The sequence below is a fragment of the Nerophis lumbriciformis genome, linkage group LG29, assembly GCF_033978685.3.
Source record: "Nerophis lumbriciformis linkage group LG29, RoL_Nlum_v2.1, whole genome shotgun sequence".
NCBI classification, from domain to species: Eukaryota; Metazoa; Chordata; class Actinopteri; order Syngnathiformes; family Syngnathidae; genus Nerophis; species Nerophis lumbriciformis.
The window spans coordinates 30437676-30458742 of record NC_084576.2 but is presented as its reverse complement, the minus strand read 5'-3'; the positions used below and the strand labels follow the sequence as shown (position 1 = coordinate 30458742).

Genomic DNA, 21067 nt, shown 5'->3' with positions numbered 1-21067 from the left:
GGCCTTGTTCTTTATGGTTTACCTGACACATGAAACGGGACAAAATTCTAAAAAAAACTTTGCAAGAAAGATGAAAAATGTTTTAGGAAATGAACCGTAAATCGCCACAAAAATGTTCTTTAAAAAACTAAATGTTTAACTTGTTTTTTAAACATTTTTAAATTCATATGGCTTTGTTCGATACGGTTTACCTGACACATGAAACAGGACAAATTTCTACAAAAAATGTGCAAGAAAGATGAAAAATGTTTTAGGAAATGAACCATAAATCGGCACAAAAATTTTCTTTAAAAAACTAAATGTTTTACTTATTTTTGAAACATTTTTAAATTCATATAGCCTTGTTCTTTACGGTTTACCTGACACATGAAACGAGACGAATTTCGACTAAAAATGTGCAAGAAAGATGAAAAATGTTTTAGGAAATGAACCATAAATTGGCACAAAAATGTTCTGTAAAAAAGGAAATGTTTTACTTATTTTTGAAACATTTTAAAATTCATATGGCCTTGTTCGTTACGGTTTACCTGACACATGAAACGGGACAAATTTCTAAAATAAATTTGCAAGAAAGATGAAAAATGTTTTAGGAAATGAACCATAAATCGGCACAAAAATGTTCTTTAAAAAAGGAAATGTTTTACTTATTTTTGAAACATTTTGAAATTCATATGGCCTTGTTCTTTACAGTTTACCTAACACATGAAACGGGATTTATTTAGACAAAAAATTTGCAAGAAATGTGAAAAATGTTTTAGGAATTGAACCATAAATCGGCCCAAAAATGTTCTTTAAAAAAGTAAATATTTTACTTATTTTTGAAACATTTTTAAATTCATATGGCCTTGTTTGTTACGGTTTACCTGACACATGAAACGGGACGAATTTCGACTAAAAATGTGCAAGAAAGATGAAAAATGTTTTAGGAAATGAACCATAAATCGGCACAAAAATGTTCTTTAAAAAACTAAATGTTTTACTTATTTTTGAAACATTTTTAAATTCATATAGCCTTGTTCTTTACGGTTTACCTGACACATGAAACGAGACGAATTTCTACAAAAAAAAAAGTTTTTTAGGATAAATTGGCACAAAAAGAGAGGAAATGTAGATTAATGCTAACATGTCATTAAATGTGGAAGCCCCCTAATGGCATGATTGGTGGTTTGTAGCCATGGTTACAACATTTGGCGGGACCCCATGAAGCCCACGCAGATCCTGGCCAAGCTGTGCAAGGACGGAAAACTGGACGGGCCTCACTACGGACCGGGCGGCCGGGTCAAGGTGGAGAATCGGGTGTTCATGGCGCCCACAGAGCTGGAGGATGAGAATGGTAGGTTCCAGGTGTGGAGAACCAGGATGAGAATAACAAGAACCTGATGTGGCTCAGGTCTGAAGAAGCAGACTAACGAGCACCTGGCGCTGACCGTGCTCAAGCACTGGGAGGAAATCCCGCGGGTGGGCTGCAAACTGGTGCCGGAACACGTGGAGACCCGGCCGCTGCTGCACCCCGACAAAGCCGGCATCGAACAGGTACTTCCGACACGGCGGTAAAGGAGCCGCTGGGTTGTTGGTCTGACTTTTGACCTTTCTTTGCTCCAGGGGAGGATTGAGATGTGGGTGGACATGTTCCCCAAGGACATGATGGCACCTGGTCCTGCTCTCGACATTTCACCCAGGAAACCCAAGAAGTAGGTCTGAGATGTACTCCTTCAAATGTTACTATATGACCATGTATCATACTCTGGACACTTCTTTATTGAATAGGAACAGGAATAACAACTTGTTCCAAATTGGTTTCTTTTGTGATTGATGCTGTATTACTGCCTTTCCTGAGACACTTCTTTATTGACTAGAAACAGAAATAAGAACTTGTTCCAAATTGGTTTCTTTTGTGATTGATGCTGTATTACTGCCTTTCCCGAGACACTTCTTTATTGAATAGGAACAAGAATAGGAACTTGTTCCAAATGGGTTTCTTTTGTGATTGATACTGTATTACTGCCTTTCCCGAGACACTTCTTTATTGAATAGGAACAGGAATAGGAACTTGTTCCAAATGGGTTTCTTTTGTGATTGATGCTGTATTACTGCCTTTCCCGAGACACTTCTTTATTGAATAGGAACAGGAATAGGAACTTGTTCCAAATAGGTTTATTTTGTGATTGATGCTGTATTGCTGCTTTTCCCGAGACACTTCTTTATTGAATAGGAACAGGAATAGGAACTTGTTCCAAATGGGTTTCTTTTGTGATTGATGCTGTATTACTGCCTTTCCCAAGACACTTCTTTATTGAATAGGAACAGGAATATGAACTTGTTCCAAATGGGTTTCTTTTGTGATTGATGCTGTATTACTGCCTTTCCCGAGATACTTTTTTATTGAATAGGAACAGGGATAGGAACTTGTTCCAAATGGGTTTCTTTTGTGATTGATGCTGTATTACTGCCTTTCCCGAGACACTTCTTTATTGAATAGGAACAGGAATAGGAACTTGTTCCAAATAGGTTTATTTTGTGATTGATGCTGTATTACTGCCTTTCCCGAGACACTTCTTTATTGAATAGGAACAGGAATATGAACTTGTTCCAAATGGGTTTCTTTTGTGATTGATGCTGTATTACTGCCTTTCTCGAGACACTTCTTTATTGAATAAGAACAGGAATAGGAACTTGTTCCAAATAGGTTTATTTTGTGATTGATGCTGTATTACTGCCTTTCCCGAGACACTTCTTTATTGAATAGGAACAGGAATAGGAACTTGTTCCAAATGGGTTTATTTTGTGATTGATGCTGTATTACTGCCTTTCCCGAGACACTTCTTTATTGAATAGGAACAGGATTAGGAACTTGTTCCAAATGAGTTTCTTTTATGATTGATGCTATATTACTGCCTTTCCCGAGACACTTTTTTATTGAATAGGAACAGGGATAGGAACTTGTTCCAAATGGGTTTCTTTTGTGATTGATGCTGTATTACTGCCTTTCCCGAGACACTTCTTTATTGAATAGGAACAGGAATAAGAACTTGTTCCAAATTGGTTTTTTTTGTGATTGATGCTGTATTACTGCCTTTCCCAAGACACTTCTTTTTGAATAGAAACAAGAATAAGAACTTGTTCCAAATTGGCTTTCTTTTGTGATTGATGCTGTATTACTGCCTTTCCCGAGACACTTGTTTATTGAATAAGAACAGGAATAGGAACTTGTTCCAAATGGGTTTCTTTTGTGATTGATGCTGTATTACTGCCTTTCCCAAGACACTTCTTTATTGAATAGGAACAGGAATAGGAACGTGTTCCAAATAGGTTTATTTTGTGATTGATGCTGTATTACTTCCTTTCCCGTCACTTCTTTATTGAATAGGAACAGGAATAGGAACTTGTTCCAAATGGGTTTATTTTGTGATTGATGCTGTATTACTGCTTTTCCCGAGACACTTCTTTATTGAATAGGAACAGGAATAGGAACTTGTTCCAAATAGGTTTATTTTGTGATTGATGCTGTATTACTGCCTTTCCCGAGACACTTCTTTATTGAATAGGAACAGGGATAGGAACTTGTTCCAAATGGGTTTCTTTTGTGATTGATGCTGTATTACTGCCTTTCCCAAGACACTTCTTTATTGAATAGGAACAGGAATAGGAACTTGTTCCAAATAGGTTTATTTTGTGATTGATGCTGTATTACTGCCTTTCCCGAGACACTTCTTTATTGAATAGGAACAGGAATATGAACTTGTTCCAAATGGGTTTCTTTTGTGATTGATGCTGTATTACTGCCTTTCTCGAGACACTTCTTTATTGAATAAGAACAGGAATAGGAACTTGTTCCAAATAGGTTTATTTTGTGATTGATGCTGTATTACTGCCTTTCCCGAGACACTTCTTTATTGAATAGGAACAGGAATAGGAACTTGTTCCAAATGGGTTTCTTTTGTGATTGATGCTGTATTACTGCCTTTCCCGAGACACTACTTTATTGAATAGGAACAGGAATATGAACTTGTTCCAAATGGGTTTATTTTGAGATTGATGCTGTATTACTGCCATTCCCGAGACACTTTTTTATTGAATAGGAACAGGGATAGGAACTTGTTCCAAATGGGTTTCTTTTGTGATTGATGCTGTATTACTGCCTTTCCCAAGACACTTCTTTATTGAATAGGAACAGGAATAGGAACTTGTTCCAAATTGGTTTCTTTTGTGATTGATGCTGTATTACTGCCTTTCCCGAGACACTTGTTTATTGAATAGGAACAGGAATATGAACTTGTTCCAAATGGGTTTCTTTTGTGATTTATGCTGTATTACTGCCTTTCTCGAGACACTTCTTTATTGAATAAGAACAGGAATAGGAACTTGTTCCAAATAGGTTTATTTTGTGATTGATGCTGTATTACTTCCTTTCCCGTCACTTCTTTATTGAATAGGAACAGGTATAGGAACTTGTTCCAAATGGGTTTATTTTGTGATTGATACTGTATTACTGCCTTTCCCGAGACACTTTTTTATTGAATAGAAACAGGAATATGAACTTGTTCCAAATGGGTTTCTTTTGTGATTTATGCTGTATTACTGCCTTTCTCGAGACACTTCTTTATTGAATAGGAACAGGAATAGGAACTTGTTCCAAATAGGTTTATTTTGTGATTGATGCTGTATTACTGCCTTTCCCGAGACACTTCTTTATTGAATAGGAACAGGAATATGAACTTGTTCCAAATGGGTTTCTTTTGTGATTGATGCTGTATTACTGCCTTTCTCGAGACACTTCTTTATTGAATAAGAACAGGAATAGGAACTTGTTCCAAATAGGTTTATTTTGTGATTGATGCTGTATTACTTCCTTTCCCGTCACTTCTTTATTGAATAGGAACAGGTATAGGAACTTGTTCCAAATGGGTTTATTTTGTGATTGATGCTGTATTACTGCCTTTCTCAAGACACTTCTTTATTGAATAGGAACAGGAATAAGAACTTGTTCCAAATTGGTTTCTTTTGTGATTGATGCTGTATTACTGCCTTTCCCAAGACACTTCTTTATTGAATAGAAACAGGAATAAGAACTTGTTCCAAATTGGTTTCTTTTGTGATTGATGCTGTATTACTGCCTTTTCCGAGACACTTCTTTATTGAATAGGAACAGGATTAGGAACTTGTTTCAAATGAGTTTCTTTTATGATTGATGCTGTATTACTGCCTTTCCCGAGACACTTTTTTATTGAATAGGAACAGGGATAGGAACTTGTTCCAAATGGGTTTCTTTTGTGATTGATGCTGTATTACTGCCTTTCCCGAGACACTTCTTTATTGAATAGGAACAGGAATAGGAACTTGTTCCAAATGGGTTTATTTTGTGATTGATGCTGCCTTTCCCAAGACACTTCTTTATTGAATAGGAACAGGAATAACAACTTGTTCCAAATTGGTTTCTTTTGTGATTGATGCTGTATTACTGCCTTTCCTGAGACACTTCTTTATTGAATAGAAACAGAAATAAGAACTTGTTCCAAATTGGTTTATTTTGTGATTGATGCTGTATTACTGCCTTTCCCGAGACACTTCTTTATTGAATAGGAACAGGAAAAATAATTTGTTCCAAATGGGTTTCTTTTGTGATTGATGCTGTATTACTGCCTTTCTCAAGACACTTCTTTATTGAATAGGAACAGGAATAAGAACTTGTTCCAAATTGGTTTCTTTTGTGATTGATGCTGTATTACTGCCTTTCCCGAGACACTTCTTTATTGAATAGGAACAGGATTAGGAACTTGTTCCAAATGAGTTTCTTTTATGATTGATGCTGTATTACTTCCTTTCCCGTCACTTCTTTATTGAATAGGAACAGGTATAGGAACTTGTTCCAAATGGGTTTATTTTGTGATTGATGCTGTATTACTGCCTTTCCCAAGACACTTCTTTATTGAATAGGAACAGGAATAGGAACTTGTTCCAAATAGGTTTATTTTGTGATTGATGCTGTATTACTGCCTTTCCCGAGACACTTTTTTATTGAATAGGAACAGGGATAGGAACTTGTTCCAAATGGGTTTCTTTTGTGATTGATGCTGTATTACTGCCTTTCCCGAGACACTTCTTTATTGAATAGGAACAATTCCAAAACAGTACAGGAGAACCATTGGAAAATAATGACTTCTTGACTTTGTGTGTGTGTTCAAAACTAAAAACCAAGGTGTCTAAGGTCCAGTTTTTTCTTCCATGCCCAGGTTTGAGCTGAGGGTCATCATCTGGAACACGGACGAAGTGGTTTTGGAGGACGACGACATCTTCACCGGCGAGAAATCCAGCGACATTTTTGTCAGAGGGTACCTCCGAGCTTCTTTCTGCCGGAATCGGTTCCAGGGTTTTTTAGTCCTTGAGTCCTGATGCGCGTCCTTGGTCCAGGTGGCTGAAAGGCCAGCAGGAGGACAAGCAGGACACGGACGTCCACTACCACTCCATCACGGGCGAGGGCAACTTCAACTGGCGCTTCATCTACCCCTTCGACTACCTGATGGCGGAGGAGAAGATCGTCATCTCCAAGAAGGAGTCCATGTTCGCTTGGGACGAGACCGAGTACAAGATCCCGGCACGCCTCAACCTGCAAGTGTGGGACGCCGACCACTTTTCAGCCGACGACTTCTTAGGTGGGGGAGAAACATTCTTCTTCTCCTCCTCGCACTTCAACGCTAAATCGTCCTCGTTTTGGTCAGGCGCCATCGAGCTGGACCTGAACCGCTTCCCTCGCGGCGCCAAGACGGCCAAGCAGTGCACCATGGAGATGGTGAGCAACGAGGCCGACGTGCCCACCGTGTCCATCTTCAAGCAGAAGAGGATCAAAGGCTGGTGGCCCTTCGTGGCCAGGAACGAAGACGACGAGTTTGAACTCACGGTAGGTTACAGAAATGGAGATGTGACCTTTGAGAACGAATCGACTCTTTTGAACGCCGCCAAGTTGTGAGCCATTCGTTTGGGAGACGTTTTTTTTGTTTTTTTTAAATTCACATGCAAATTTAGCATCGGCAATTAATTTTGTTTCATCTGACCACAGAACTTTCCTCCAGAAGGTCTTATCTTTGTGATGTATGTATGTATGTATGTATGTATGTATATATGTATTCTAATGTATTTATTCTATATTATTTTGTTATTAATTAGTGTAATTATCATTATTATTCTTTTGTATTTATTTTTAAATATATTCTTTTTCATTTGAATTCACTTTTTTAAAATCAAGAAATTATGTAAGTATATAATATATATATATATATATATATATATATATATATATATATATATATATATATATATATATATATATATATATATATATATATATATATATATATATATATATATATATATATACATATACATATATACATATATATATATATTATTATATATATAATAATAATTACAATAATAAATAACAAAATAATATATTTTTTGTTATTAATTAATTATTATATATATATATTTAACTGTACTTATTTTTTTATTTTTTTATTTTCATTTGGATTCACTCCAAAAAAATCTAAAAATTATGTAATTATGTATGTATGTATATATATATATATATATATATATATGTATGTATGTATATATATATATATATATATATATATATATATATATATATATATATAAAGATATATACACATCATTATATATATAATAATAATTACATTAATTAATAACAAAATGTTATATTATTTTGTTATTAATTATTATTATTTAACTGTACTTATTTTTTATTTTCATTTGGATTCACTCAAAAAAATCTAACAATTATGTAATTATGTATATATATATATATATACACACACACACATTATTACATATATAATAATAATTATAATAATTAATAACAAAATAATATATTTTTTGTTATTAATTATTATTATTTAACTGTACTTATTTTTATTTTATTTTTTTTTCATTTGGATTCACTCAAAAAAATCAAAAAATGATGTAATTATGTATGTGTGTGTGTATATATATATATATATATATATATATATATATATATATATATATATATATATATATATATATATACACATTATTATATATATAATAATAATTACATTAATTAATAACATAATGTTATATTATTTTGTTATTACTTATTATTATTTAACTGTACTTATTTTTTATTTTCATTTGGATTCACTCAAAAAAAATAAAAAATTATGTATGTATATATATATATATATACACACACACATTATTATACATATAATAATAATTACAATAATTAATAACAAAATAATATATTATTTTGTTATTAATTATTATTATGTAACTGTACTTTTTTTTCTTTTTTTCTTTTCATTTGGATTTGCTCGAGGAAATTTTTTTTAATTATATGTATATATATATATATATATATATATATATATGTGTATATATATACACACAGATCATTATACATATAATAATTACAATAATTAATAACAAAATAATACCTTATTTTGTTATTAATTATTATTTAACTGTACTTATTTTTTATTTTATTCATTTTCATTTGGATTCACTCAAAAAAATCTAAAAATTATGTAATTATGTTTTTACATATCTATATATACACACACATTATTATACATATAATAATAATTACAATAATTAATAACAAAATAATATATTATTTTGTTATTAATTATTATTATGTAACTGTACTTTTTTTTCTTTTTTTCTTTTCATTTGGATTTGCTCGAGGAAAAAAAATGTAATTATATGTATATATATATATATATATATATATATATACACACACAGATTATTATACATATAATAATTACAATAATTAATAACAAAATAATACCTTATTTTGTTATTAATTATTATTTAACTGTACTTATTTTTTATTTTATTCATTTTCATTTGGATTCACTCAAAAAAATCTAAAAATTATGTAATTATGTTTTTACATATCTATATATACACACACATTATTATACATATAATAATAATTACAATAATTAATAACAAAATAATATATTATTTTGTTATTAATTATTATTATTTAACTGTACTTATTTTTATTTTTTTTTATTTTCATTTGGATCCTGGATGCATGACCGCATGAGAACGAGCCGGTCTTTTACACGGCTCTTTGACCGGAACGACTCCTCAAGATCCCTTCAAAGAGCCATAAGTCCCATCTCTGACGCGCATCCATTTTCTAAAGCTGGAGCCTATCCCAGCTGTCTTTGTATGGCAACACGCTGCTGGTGTTCCTCTGAGCCGGAAACGTGATGTCATTCTTTGTCTTTTCAGGGCAAAGTGGAGGCGGAGCTTCACCTTCTGACCGGAGAGGAAGCGGAGAAAAGCCCGGCCGGCGATGGACGCAACGAGCCGGACCCTCTGGAGAAACCCAAGTATGGAAGAAACTCATCTCTCTGCCTTCTTACAAGCTGTGCATCTCATTCAAAGCATCAGATAACCCTAAATATTGCATATTCACTTAGTAGTAAGGTCGAGAATAAACAATGACCAAATAAAATAATCAGGGGTGTCCCATATTGATATCGGACATATGTCCGATATCAACAAAAAAACAGTATCGGATTATATGGGTTTGCATCTAAAGACTCCGATACGAGCGTGTTTACTTTTAACATTAAAAAAAAAGTAAACAGGCTATAGGCTACTAGGAGCTAGCAGCTACACAACAGCTAAGCACACAGTAGCACACAAGCTAGACATACGTAATAATCATTGAACAATATTGCAGTGTAAAACAGCATATTTGTCAAGCATCAAATAATCATAGTTGCACATTACTTACACATACAAAGTCTCCAGGGCACAATTAGAAAGTATCCAGTAACAAACGTGTCCGCATCATTCAACTTACTGCTTCATGATCTTAACTGCAAGAATTATTGTGGCAAAAAAAAATTAATTACCACATTGACATCGAAAAAAAAGCACACGTTTGGTCAAAATGTAAACATGCTGGGCTATAGGCTACTAGGAGCTAGCAGCTACACAAATGCTAAGCACACAGTAGCACACAAGCTAGACATATGTAATAATTATTGAACAATATAGTAGCTACGAACTATGGGAGACCAGGCTTTCTGCTCCGCCGCTCCCAGTCTGTGGAACGCTCTCCCTGACCACTTGAGGGCACCACAGACTGTGGATGCTTTTAAAAAAGGCTTAAAAACCCTTCGTTTAAGAAAAAAAAGAAGCCTTTTTATAGATATAGGCATACTAGTTCTAGCTATTAGGCTGTTCTAGTTTTTATTTGTATTTATTTGTATTATCTTATTATTTATTTTATTATTATTTTTAATACACTGTAGCACTTTGAGGTTGTTTGCTCAATGGAAAGTCCTTTTTACAAATAAAATCTATTATTATTATTAATATTAATATTGCAGTGTAAAACAGCACATTTGTCAACATAAACAAGTATCAAATAATCATAGTTGCATTTTACTTACACATACAAAGTCTCCAGGGCAGAATGAGAAAGTATGCAGTAACAAACGTGTCCGCATCATTCAGCTTACTGCTTCATGATCTTAACTTCAAGAATTATTGTGGCAAAAACAATCTATTACCACATTAACATTGAAAAAAAAGCACACAAGGTTGGTAAAAATGTAAACAGGCTATAGGCTACTAGGAGCTAGCAGCTACACAACAACTAAGCACACAGTAGCACACAAGCTAGACATAAGTAATAATTATTGAACAATATAATAGCTACGAACTATGGGAGACCGGGCTTTCTGCTGCGCCGCTCCCAGTCTGTGGAACGCTCTCCCTGACCACCTGAGGGCACCACAGACTGTGGATGCTTTTTTTTTTTTTAAAAGTATCCAGTAACAAACGTGTCCGCATTATTCAATTTACTGCTTCGTGGTTGTGCTTGAAGGGGTGAATGACGTCACAGATTGAATGACCAAATTAAAGGCACATGAGACTTTCCTACATCTGCTCAAAACAAACGTGTTGACGTAGGATTTGAGGCTTTTATTTGTGTAACTCCTTTCTTGGCCACAGCCGCCCCGACATCGCCCTGCTGTGGTTCCTCATCCCGCTGAAGGCGGCCAAGCACCTGGTGTGCGACCAGTACAGGTGGCTCACCATCAAGATCGTCAGCGCGCTGCTGGTGTTGGCCATCTTGGCCCTCTTCCTCTACAACATGCCGGGCTACATGGTGAAGAAGATGCTGGGAGCCTGAACTTTTGATAACTTTGTTTACTCGGTGTGATCAGTACACGTTTTTTGGAGTGATTTTACTGCACAATCACTTTCACTTTTTATGGCTTTATTGGCAGCGTATGATGTTTGACATTTAGGAATAAATCCACTTCAGAATCGAGGGCGTGTTCTTGGCTTCTTATGCAGGTTTATTGTAGGCTGCTTTCATGAACTTCCTCCCAGCGCGGTAACAACACACAAGAGCAACAGTCACGTTTTTGTTTATTATTTTTTATGTTTTTATTTTTTTTGTATAAAAAAATTATAAAATAAATAAAATAAAATACTTTTTTTTTTTTTTTTTTTTTTAAATTGAACAACAAACATACATTTATAATTCACACAAAAGTCAAGGCAACATCAAGGAAAGAAAACAAAAGCAAATACAGATAAAGTAATAATACTAAAAATATGAAATAAAATACGAAAATATAAAATAAAATAAAAAATAAAATAAAAAAGGATAAAGTGTCAAGACTTGGTCCGGGGTGTTTGCTTTTCCAGGATGCAACGGAAAGTTGGCACGGGCGAGACGGGAATTAAGGTACATGGCGGGTTTTAATATATCAATTTAATATATATAAAAAAAGGGATGAATGAAAGCGCGCACAGTGGCGGATAATAAACTATGAAACCAAAAGACTATAGCAAAAAGTACAAATGAAAAGCACGCACAGTGACGGAGAATAAACTATGAAAAACAAAAAGATTATAAACATGGAACAAAAACTTACTTGGCTTGGACAAAAAAGGAGCAGCGTGAACGATGGACATGAAAAGGAGTTAGAGGCATGAACAGAGCATAAATGTGTTGTGAGGTCGTCAGGCCGAACAACAGAAAATGAATGAACTTAAATACTATGGACATGATTAGTGAAAACAGGTGCGTGACTCAAAACGTGAAACAGGTGCGTGACGTGACAGGTGAAAACTAATGGTTGCTATGGTGACCAGACAAGGGAGTGAAAAGACAGAAACTAAACAAAACATGACTTAAAACAAAACATGATAATATAGACATGACATAAAGAGGGCTACCTAACAAAGTTTTTAACAAAGATATCAATTTAAGTTTTTTTTGTACTCTTAATCATTCTCCAAGATTTGATTGATAATTGTAACCCATTAGAGCAACAGTCACGTTTGTATTTGTATTTTTATATTATTATTTTTTTAATAAAAAAATAAAATACTTTTTTTTTTTTTTTTTTTTTTTATTATTGAACAACAAACATGCATTTATAATTCACACAAAAGTCAAGGCACTTTCAACATCAAGAAAAGAAAACAAACGCAAATACAGATAGTGTAATAATACTAAAAATATGAAATAAAATATGAAAAAATATAATTAAATAAAAAAGGACAAAGATTGCTATCTAACAACGTTTTTAACAAATATATCAATTCAGGCTTTTTTTGTACTCTTAATCATTCTCCAATATTTGATTGATTATTGTAACCCATTAGAGCAACAGTCACGTTTTTATTTATATTTATTTTATATTTGTATTTTTAATTTTTTTAATTAAAAAAAATTTAAAAGTTAAATAAAATACTTTTTTTCTTTCGTTTTTTTTTTTTTTAAATTATTGAACAACAAACATACATTTATAATTCACACAAAAGTCGAGGCACTTTCAACATCAAGGAAAGAAAACAAAAGCAAATACAGATAAAGTAATAATCCTGAAAATATGAAATAAAATATGAAAAAAAAAATAAGAAAGGAAAAAGAGGGCTACCTAACAAAGTTTTTAACAAAGATATCAATTTAAGGTTTTTTTTGTACTTTTAATCATTCTCCAAGATTTGATTGATAATTGTAACCCATTAGAGCAACAGTCACGTTTGTATTTGTATTTTTATATTATTATTTTTTTTATAAAAAAATAAAATTAAATACTTATTTATTTTTATTTTTTTAATTATTGAACAACAAACATACATTTATAATTCACACAAAAGTCCAAGCAACATCAAGGAAAGAAAACAAAAGCAAATACAGATAGAGTAATAATACTAAAAATATGAAATAAAATATAAAAAAATATAATTAAATAAAAAAGGACAAAGATTGCTATCCAACAAAGTTTTTAACAAATATATCAATTTAGGCTTTTTTTGTACTCTTAATCATTCTCCAATATTTGATTGATTATTGTAACCCGTTAGAGCAACAGTCACGTTGTTATTTTTATTTATTTTTTATTTTTATTTTTTATTTTTTATTTTTTAATAAAAAAAAATTTAAAAGTTAAATAAAATACTTTTTTTCTTTCGTTTTTTTTTTTTTTAAATGATTGAACAACAAACATACATTTATAATTCACACAAAAGTCAAGGCACTTTCAACATCAAGGAAAGAAAACAAAAGCAAATACAGATAAAGTAATAATCCTTAAAATATGAAATAAAATATGAAAAAATAAAATAAAATAAGAAAGGAAAAAGAGGGCTACCTAACAAAGTTTTTAACAAAGATATCAATTTAAGGTTTTTTTGTACTCTTAATCATTCTCCAAGAGTTGATTGATAATTGTAACCCATTAGAGCAACAGTCACGTTTTTATTTTAATTTTAATTTAAATGTTTTATTTTTTAATTAAAAAAATAAAAAATAAAATAAAATCCTTTTTTTTTTTTCAAGGCACTTTCAACATCAAGGAAAGAAAACAAAAGCAAAAACAGATAAAGTAATAATACTAAAAATATGAAATAAAATATGAAAAAATAAAATTTAAAAAAGGACAAAGAGGGCTACCTAACAAAGTTTTTAACAAAGATATCAATTCAAGGTTGTTTTGTACTCTTAATCATTCTCCAATATTTGATTGATAATTGTAACCAATTAGAGCAGGGGTCGGCAACCCGCGGCTCTAGAGCCGCATGCGGCTCTTTAGCGCCGCCCTAGTGGCTCTCTGGAGCTTTTTAAAAAATGTATGAAAAATGGAAAAAGACGAGGGGAAAAAAATATATTTTTTGTTTTAATATGGTTTCTGTAGGAGGACAAACATGACACAAACCTCCCTAATTGTTATAAAGCACACTGTTAGCTTCACGGATTCGAGTATTTGGCGAGCGCCGTTTTGTCCTACTAATTTTGGCGGCCCTTGAACTCACCGTAGTTTGTTTACATTTATAACTTTTCTCCGACTTTCTCGGACGTGTTTTATGCCACTTCTTTTTCTGTCTCATTTTGTCCACCAAACTTTAAAGGTTGTGCGTGAATGCACAAAGGTGAGTTTTGTTGATGTTATTGACTTGTGTGGAGTGCTAATCAGACATATTTGGTCACTGCATGACTGCAAGCTAATCAATGCTAACATGCTATTTAGGCTAGCTATATGTACATCATTATGCCTCATTTGTAGCTATATTTGAGGTCATTTAGTTTCCTTTAAGTCCTCTTAATTCAATTTATATCTCATGACACACTATCTGTATGTAATATGGCTTTTAATTTTTTGCGGCTCTAGACAGATTTGTTTTTGTATTTTTGGTTCAATATGGCTCTTTCAACATTTTGGGTTGCCGACCCCTGCATTAGAGCAACAGTCACGTCCATCCATCCATTTTTCACCGCTTATTCCCTTTCACGTTTTTATTTTTATTTATTTTTAATTTTTAATTTTTTTATAATAAAATAAAAAATAAAATAAAATACTTATTTTATTTTATTTTTATTTTTTTAAATTATTGAACAACAAACATACATTTGTAATTCACACAAACGTCAAGGCACTTTGAACATCAAGGAAAGGAACAAACTGAACTGAATTGTTGCTTTCTTACACTGTCAATAAAAGTATGTTGAAGTCACTGTGATTCATGTTTTTGTTGTGTGGGTAACTTAACTTCCAAAATTTAAAGAAAAGCCGTAAAAGGTGCAGTTGTTAATACTTTCGCTTTGTACGTCGACGATATTTTCAAAGTTTTTTTTTAAGGAGTAAAAATACTGGAGGATGCGGGCATCGATCCCGCTACTTCTCGCATGCTAAGCGAGCGCTCTACCATTTGAGCTAATCCCCCGGTAGTGATACATCCTCAGCCGTGACTGTATAGACTTTGTCAATGGCTCTGTTGACTGGACTGGTACTTGACGGTTTGACCACTTTTCTAAGATTTTTTTTCGGAAATAGGAAACGCTTTGTATGGGAATATAAATAACTTTCTTCAAAAAATACAATTCCGTACATTTGCTAGACGGACAGAAAATAAAAAAATTGGAGGATGCGGGCATCGATCCCGCTACTTCTCGCATGCTAAGCGAGCGCTCTACCATTTGAGCTAATCCCCCATATTGCCCAGTAGAGCATATTGTAGTTTTGTATCCTAGCATAGGGTATAATTCATGCGTCCCGATGTTATCCCAACATAATTATAATTATATACATCACCTTTTATTTATAAAACATGTACCCTGGGCTCCAGAAAATATATAGTTCTATTAATACCGTCAACTTTTTTCTATATTTTCCTGCTGTCTGCGGGACTGCTTGTCATAAATATTTTTGAAACAATAACTACTTAAATAGGTCATTAGCTATATCTGGAATATATATATATATATACATATATATATATATATATATTTTTTTTTTTAAGTAACTTGTTTCCACCAAGGAAACAATCGCTCATGGCAGCAATAAGATACAAGTTCGGCCAAAAAATGTATACATAACACCAATATAAACACTACAGGAGAGAATTACTTTGAGATATTGTTCAACTAATTTGGCATTGTAAACATTCCACGAGATAGCGCCATTTCCCCATTATTTCACAGTGACGTCACCATATACGTTCTTTTGACTTTTGTTCATTTAGTTTTCTTTTCCAGTTGCTAATATCATTTTCATTCCAAATACGGCGGCTAAAAGGCTCAAGTAGGTTAAGGCGCCGATTAATAAATGAACTTCCTGCCTGAGTGCGTGCGCATGACGGCGTTCACATGATTGGAGCCTTCTGAGACGACTCTTAACTTGGTGATGTCATTTACTCCTTCAACGAATAAAGCCAATAAATCTGCTTTTGATTCTGAGTCTGAGAGGAAAGCGTGGACAACTTGCATAAAGAACGGCTCTCAAATGAATGACTTACGACTGCGACTCGGGTCTCATCGTTCACGTGAAAGAGCTGTTCAAAAGTCTTGGTTCGTTCGCGAACGTCACATCATGCAGCCCGTCACAACGCATGTTAGCCAAGGTCTAACAATAACAGAAGTATATTTTATGTAATATATTACTCCTAATATGTGTCATATGACTACTAATATATGTGATATGACAATTATATGACTACTAATATATCTAATATGACTACTAATATATGTGATATGTCTACTAATATATGTGATATGACTACTAATATATGTGATATGACTACTAATATATGTAATATAACTACTAATATATGTGATATGAGTACTAATATATGTGATACGGCTACTAATATATATGATATGACTACTAATATATGTGATATGACTATTAATATATGTGATATGACTACTAATATATGTGATATGACTACTAATATATGTAATATGTCTAATAATATATGTGATATGACTACTAATATACGTAATATGACTACTAATATATGTGATATTACTACTAATATATGTGATATGACTACTAATATCTATGATATGACTACTAATATATGCAATATGACTACTAATATATGTAATGACTACTAATATATGTAATATTACTACTAATATATGTGATATGACTACTAATATATGTGATATGACTACTAATATATGTAATATGACTACTAATATATATGATATGACTACTAATATATGTAATATGACTACTAATATATGTGATATGACTACTAATATATGTAATATGACTACTAATATCTATGATATGACTACTAATATATGTGATATGACTACTAATATATGTAATATGACTACTAATATATGTAAAATGACTACTAATATATGTGATATGACTACTAATATATGTAATATGACTACTAATATATGTAATACAACTACTAATATATATGATATGACTACTAATATATGTAATATGACTACTAATATATGTGACATGACTACTAATATATGTAATATGACTATTAATATATGTAATATGACTACTAATATATGTAATATGACTACTAATGTATGTAACATAACTACTAATATATGTAATATGACTACTAATATATGTGATGACTACTAATCAGAGGTGGGTAGAGTAGCCAGAAATTGTACTCAAGTAAGAGTACTGTTACTTTAGAGATTTATTACTCAAGTAAAAGTAAGGAGTAGTCACCCAAATATTTACTTGAGTAAAAGTAAAAAGTATGTTGTGAAAAAACTACTCAAGTACTGAGTAACTGATGAGTAACATACACACACATATCATCTATATATATATATATATATATATATATATATATATATATATATATATATATATATATATATATATATATATATATATATATATATATATATATATATACAGTATATAATTTATATTTATTTATTTTGCCGTTTTTGTTTACATGTTAAAGGTGTTTTAATGAATATACATGCATGTTTAACACATATAGATTCCTTTCTTTCATGAAGACAAGAATATAAGTTGGTGTATTACCTGATTCTGATGACTTGCATTGATTGTAATCAGACAGTAGTGATGATAACGTCCACGTTTTCAAATGGAGGAGAAAAAAAGTTCCTCCTTTCTGTCCAATACCACATGAAAGTGGTTGGTTTTTGGCATTTTATTTGTCCAGCTTCCATATTCGTTTTTATACACTTTACAAGATATACATTGGCGGCAAATTCCGTAGCTTGCTAGCTTGTTTGCGCTGGCTTTCGGAGACTCTTGTTTTGAAAGCGCAGGCGCGATGGCGCGGCACTTTTATTGTGAAGACAGGAACGTCCTCATGTGCGGTCAGTCTTGAGGCTTTTGACGGTACGGTTGAAATAAAACAAGTATCTTTTTTCCTTCACACTTTTGATTGATTGATTGGAACTTTTATTAGTAGATTGCACAGTACAGTACATATTCCGTACAATTGACCACTAAATGGTAACACCCCAATAAGTTTTTCAACTTGTTTAAGTCAGGTCATGTGACCACCTGGCTCTGTTTGATTGGTCCAACGTCACCAGTGACTGCATCTGATTGGTGGAACGAAGTGAACGTCACCAGTAAGGCAGGCACTTTGAAGGTCTGTCTGACAGACCAAAACAAACAAAGCGTGCATTAACAGATGGATAAAAATTAGTAGCGAGTAGCGAGCTGAATGTAGATAAAAGTAGCGGAGTAAAAGTAGCGTTCCTTCTCTATAAATATACTTAAGTAAAAGTAAAAGTATGTTGCATTAAAACTACTCTTAGAAGTACAATTTATCCCAAAAGTTACTCAAGTAGATGTAACGGAGTAAATGTAGCGCGTTACTACCCACCTCTGGTCACACGTGATAATGCCAAAAATCTAATAATTACAGAGAATGAGGCAGGACTGGGACCACAGACAGGTGCTTTGCACATGTAGTGAATTTGGCATCACAGAAGGGAATCTCAGTCAATAGGATGGAGCGCCTCTTTGGGAGGATCAGGAAGGTTTCTTACTTCCACCCAAGCACAACAGCTGCTCATGTGCTTAAGACAAAGCAAGAAATGCTAAAGCTGCCTGCTCATACATGATGTCCCAACGAGGTGGAACTCCACTTATGATATGTTGGAGCAGCAGGCAGCTATATACTCTGCATTGACCCACAACACCCTGAAGACAAATGTCACCCTGTCTGATGATGATGTGAGAGTGGCAGATGAGGTCCTCCAGGTGCTTAAACCCCTCAAAAGTGTTACATCTCTACTGAGCACTGAAACTTCACCATCTGTGTCAATGATCCTGCCACTGAAAACAAGTATTCTACAATCCATGGCTCCAAGTGTGGAAGACAGCAGCATCACTCCAGATGTCAGGCTTTATGTTTCAAGGAAGATGATGTTTCTTCTTATGTTGCACTTAAACTTGTTTTTTATTCATGGTCATTGGTCCAAGTTTAAAGAAAGGAGGAATGCCTTTTTATGTTGCACTGTTTTTCATTCATTATGTTAAAAGGAAAATAAAAATGTATGTCAAGTTGATCAACAGATTGTATTATTCTCCAGTGCAATAACAGTACTGAAATGAAGGCTAAAAGGGCATTAATGGGACTACTAATATATGTGATATGACTACTAATATATGTAATATTACTACTAATATATGTAATATTACTACTAATATATGTGATATGACTACTAATATATGTGATATGACTACTAATATATGTGATATGACTACTAATATATGTAATATAACTACTAATATATGTAATACAACTACTAATATATATGATATGACTACTAATGTATGTAATATTACTACTAATATATGTAATATTACTACTAATATATGTGATATGACTACTAATATATGTAATATGACTACTAATATATGTGATATGACTACTAATATATGTAATATGACTATTAATATATGTGATATGACTACTAATATATGTAATACGACTACTAATATATATGATATGACTACTAATATATGTAATATGACTACTAATATATGTGATATGACTACTAATATATGTGATATGACTTCTAATATATGTGATATGACTACTAATATATGTAATATGACTACTAATATATGTGATATGACTTCTAATATATGTAATATGACTACTAATATATATGATATGACTACTAATATATGTAATATTACTACTAATATATATGATATGACTACTAATATATGTAATATGACTACTAATATATGTGATATTACTAATATATGTGATATGACTTCTAATATATGTAATATGACTACTAATATATATGATATGACTACTAATATATGTAATATTACTACTAATATATATGATATGACTACTAATATATGTAATATGACTACTAATATATGTGATATGACTACTAATATATGTGATATTACTAATATATGTGATATGACTTCTAATATATGTAATATGACTACTAATATATATGATATGACTACTAATATATGTAATATTACTACTAATATATATGATATGACTACTAATATATGTAATATGACTACTAATATATGTAATATGACTACTAATATATGTAATATGACTACTAATATATATGATATGGCTACTAATATATGTAATATGACTACTAATATGAGATATGACTACTAATATCTATGATATGACTACTAATATATGTGACATGACTAATAATATATGTGATACGACTACTAATATATGTAATATTACTACTAATATATGTAATATGACTACTAATATATGTAATATGACTACTAATATGAGATATGACTACTAATATCTATGATATGACTACTATATGTAATATGACTACTAATATATGTGACATGACTAATAATATATGTGATACGACTACTAATATGTGTAATATGACTACTAATATATGTAATATGACTTATTATATGTGATATGACTACTAATGTATGTAATATAACTACTAATATATGTACTATGACTACTAATATATGTAATATGACTACTAATATGTGATGACTACTAATATATGTACTATGACTACTAATATATGTAATATGACTACTAATATATGTGATATGACTACTAATATATGTAATATGACTACTAATATATGTAATATGACTACTAATATATGTACTATGACTACTAATATATGTAATATGACTACTAATATATGTGATATGACTACTAAAGCATCTGTTTGTCAAAGCAACTGAACATCTTCTTCCCAACAACCAACAGGACCACAGAGGACAGAGCCGTGAAG

The 21067-nt window shown here is 32.0% G+C and overlaps 1 protein-coding gene across 2 annotated transcripts in view; it reads left to right on the top strand.

The window, feature by feature from the left end:
• The window catches only part of LOC133571958 (otoferlin-like), a 108104-nt gene extending 96788 nt beyond the window's left edge, over nt 1-11316 (top strand). For both annotated transcript variants that reach the window (XM_061924521.1, XM_061924520.1), the window contains 8 exons: nt 1173-1333; nt 1391-1533; nt 1603-1691; nt 6231-6329; nt 6409-6650; nt 6717-6895; nt 9286-9386; nt 11026-11316. In XM_061924521.1, the coding sequence (XP_061780505.1) occupies nt 1173-1333; nt 1391-1533; nt 1603-1691; nt 6231-6329; nt 6409-6650; nt 6717-6895; nt 9286-9386; nt 11026-11206 (1195 nt within the window). In that variant the 3' untranslated portion in view covers nt 11207-11316. The remainder of the gene's footprint in view (nt 1-1172; nt 1334-1390; nt 1534-1602; nt 1692-6230; nt 6330-6408; nt 6651-6716; nt 6896-9285; nt 9387-11025) is intronic.
• Nucleotides 11317-21067: the final 9751 nt, after the last annotated feature.